General features: G+C 31.9%; 1 protein-coding gene across 1 annotated transcript; it reads right to left on the bottom strand.

Annotated features, from left to right (window-relative positions):
- Positions 1 to 617: 617 nt before the first annotated feature.
- Positions 618 to 1007, bottom strand: LOC121131708 (protein lethal(2)essential for life-like). Its single transcript, XM_040727058.2, has one exon. It carries the CDS (start codon positions 1005 to 1007, stop codon positions 618 to 620), a length of 390 nt encoding a protein of 129 aa, XP_040582992.1.
- Positions 1008 to 2254: the final 1247 nt, after the last annotated feature.

Raw genomic sequence — 2254 nt, forward strand, 5'->3', positions numbered from 1 at the left:
TTAAAGAGATTGTATAACGTGAGGACAAACTTATACAAGATACCCATTGTTGGTATGTAGAAATATTTTCCGAATAATTTAAAATAAAATCAATTTATTTGACCATTGTCAATGTGATTTCCCGCTTCCTCCATAGCTCGAGCAACGCTGGGTAATACTTTGCCAGTAATACATATATTATTATAATCACTATCCTATGCGTTGCCATTTAAAGATCTGGAGCAAACGTGAGAAAAGGTATTAATGGAGTACCTCACTTTTGTACACATAATTTGAAACGGTAGACATTGACATATTTTTACATAGTCTGTAAAAGATAAGTGTTAATATTGAAAGGTTGAGCTTTGATCTACAGGGTTAGTTTCAAACTATAAAGTTTATTTTTGATAAATTTTATCGCAATCCCACTTGATGTAGATTAATATATGGACATTGATCATTTTAATTAATGTTCAATTTAAAAAAAAATGTGAAAATAATTTATTGTAAATAATATAAACATTGATGTATTTTTTCTGGAATTATAACATTATAACAACAAAATTATTTTGTGATCTATAAACATATTTATGTACATTTTAGTTATGCATCTAAAGTAAAATTGGAAAAAGGATGAATTAATTTTTATTCATGCTGATAGGAACAGTGATCTGACTGGATCCTATTGTTTCCTTATTTTTTGTTGCTGTAATCATTAAGAGACCATCAGATGAGAGATTAGCTACAACAGTCTCAGGTAAAGTGTTTTTGGGTAATGCATACCTTCTGACCCATTGTTGAGCAGAGTACTTGTCTCCATTCTCTGAACTCTCTTCATGTTTCGCTTCAACATGAATGTATCCATCCTTCACATAAACTTGTACTTCTTCTGGCTCGAATTGTTGAGTATCCAAAGTAATTTCTAGTTTGTCTTTTTCATCTTTGATTTGCATGACTTGATTGTCTTTGTTTATAAAATGATTTAATGCTTCATTTGTATCCTTGGATTCTTGTTGCTCCCGAATCATGATTTCATTTGGTTCAATAGTATTTCTAGTACGGCAGGAACACTTCTTCCTGGTTCTTTGCCCCAGAGGCAGTTGACCATACAACTTCTACGGAATTTTTGAGTTTTGTTAAGTCTGGTTTAGGATTGAAAAGCGAGATGGGATCTGACCAAATAAAGTCTCTTGAATTGTTACAGGAACTCTTGAAGGATGTTGATGAAGAATTATGGACATGTTGTTGTTTGATTTTGGTTTTGTTTACTGAGCTTAGATTTTCTATAGTGATGAATTCTCCAATACTTGAAGGAGTATTTATAAGAACAAATATTCTGTGAGAATATTCGAGAGAAAAACCTCCGTTCTTTAGATAATATATTTCATAAGAAAATAAAGGCTACAGATCCATCGACTTTTTTCCTGAATATACGAGAAGAATTTCATGATTCACCTATAGAGCGTACACTCCGTTCGCTGTGCACATAATATAATCTAATTTTGAGCTCCTCCCTTGCTTTTATCTAACTGGAATACACACAAAATATATTAATATTAAAGCAGGCCTGATATCTACATACAGACATAGTACGTACATATGTGAAATTAGGGAGATCTTAATTCGTGTAGAAATATTAATTATATAGGGCTATGTACTCGATACATTTCATCTTCTTGCAATATCTTGGAGCTGAAAACAATTCCAATATATGGTCTCAACAAGGAAATGGTAGATATTTTTTGCATAGTAATTTTTGAAATGTAACACAAGTTCCATTATTCTTGCCAGTATTTAAACTTGTAGTGTCAAAACACATTGTTTGGATTTTGTGTCCTATATTCCATTCTTTAATTGCTTTAAATACAGTATTCGCTTGTTCTTCTCCTGTCCCAGATGAAAGTCCGTCCACTCAATATAGTTTAGAAATTCCTTTTCTGGAAACTGAGACAGATAATCGATCCTTTGTTCCACTTCATTAAGATTTGGAATCATTTTTCCGTCCCAATGTGTGACAAGAGGAACTTCTCGACTAAACGTTGCATTGATATTAAATATATTTCTTTTTTTGAGTCTGTACTTTGCCCTATTTTGACAGATTTTTTCTCTTTTTAAATGAAAATTCTTTCACATTGTGGCCCAGCATTTACCTGCTTCTAATAATATAAAAACTGATTTTCAGTGGTTCAATCAGGGCAGGTGAGATCAGAAATAATCGATGTTTTTTTTAGCTTCTTTTGGAGTATACATTGGCATTTCATCCTTCATATTGTCA

Source organism: Lepeophtheirus salmonis, unplaced genomic scaffold (assembly GCF_016086655.4).
Source record: "Lepeophtheirus salmonis unplaced genomic scaffold, UVic_Lsal_1.4 unplaced_contig_9972_pilon, whole genome shotgun sequence".
Classification (NCBI taxonomy): domain Eukaryota; kingdom Metazoa; phylum Arthropoda; class Copepoda; order Siphonostomatoida; family Caligidae; genus Lepeophtheirus; species Lepeophtheirus salmonis.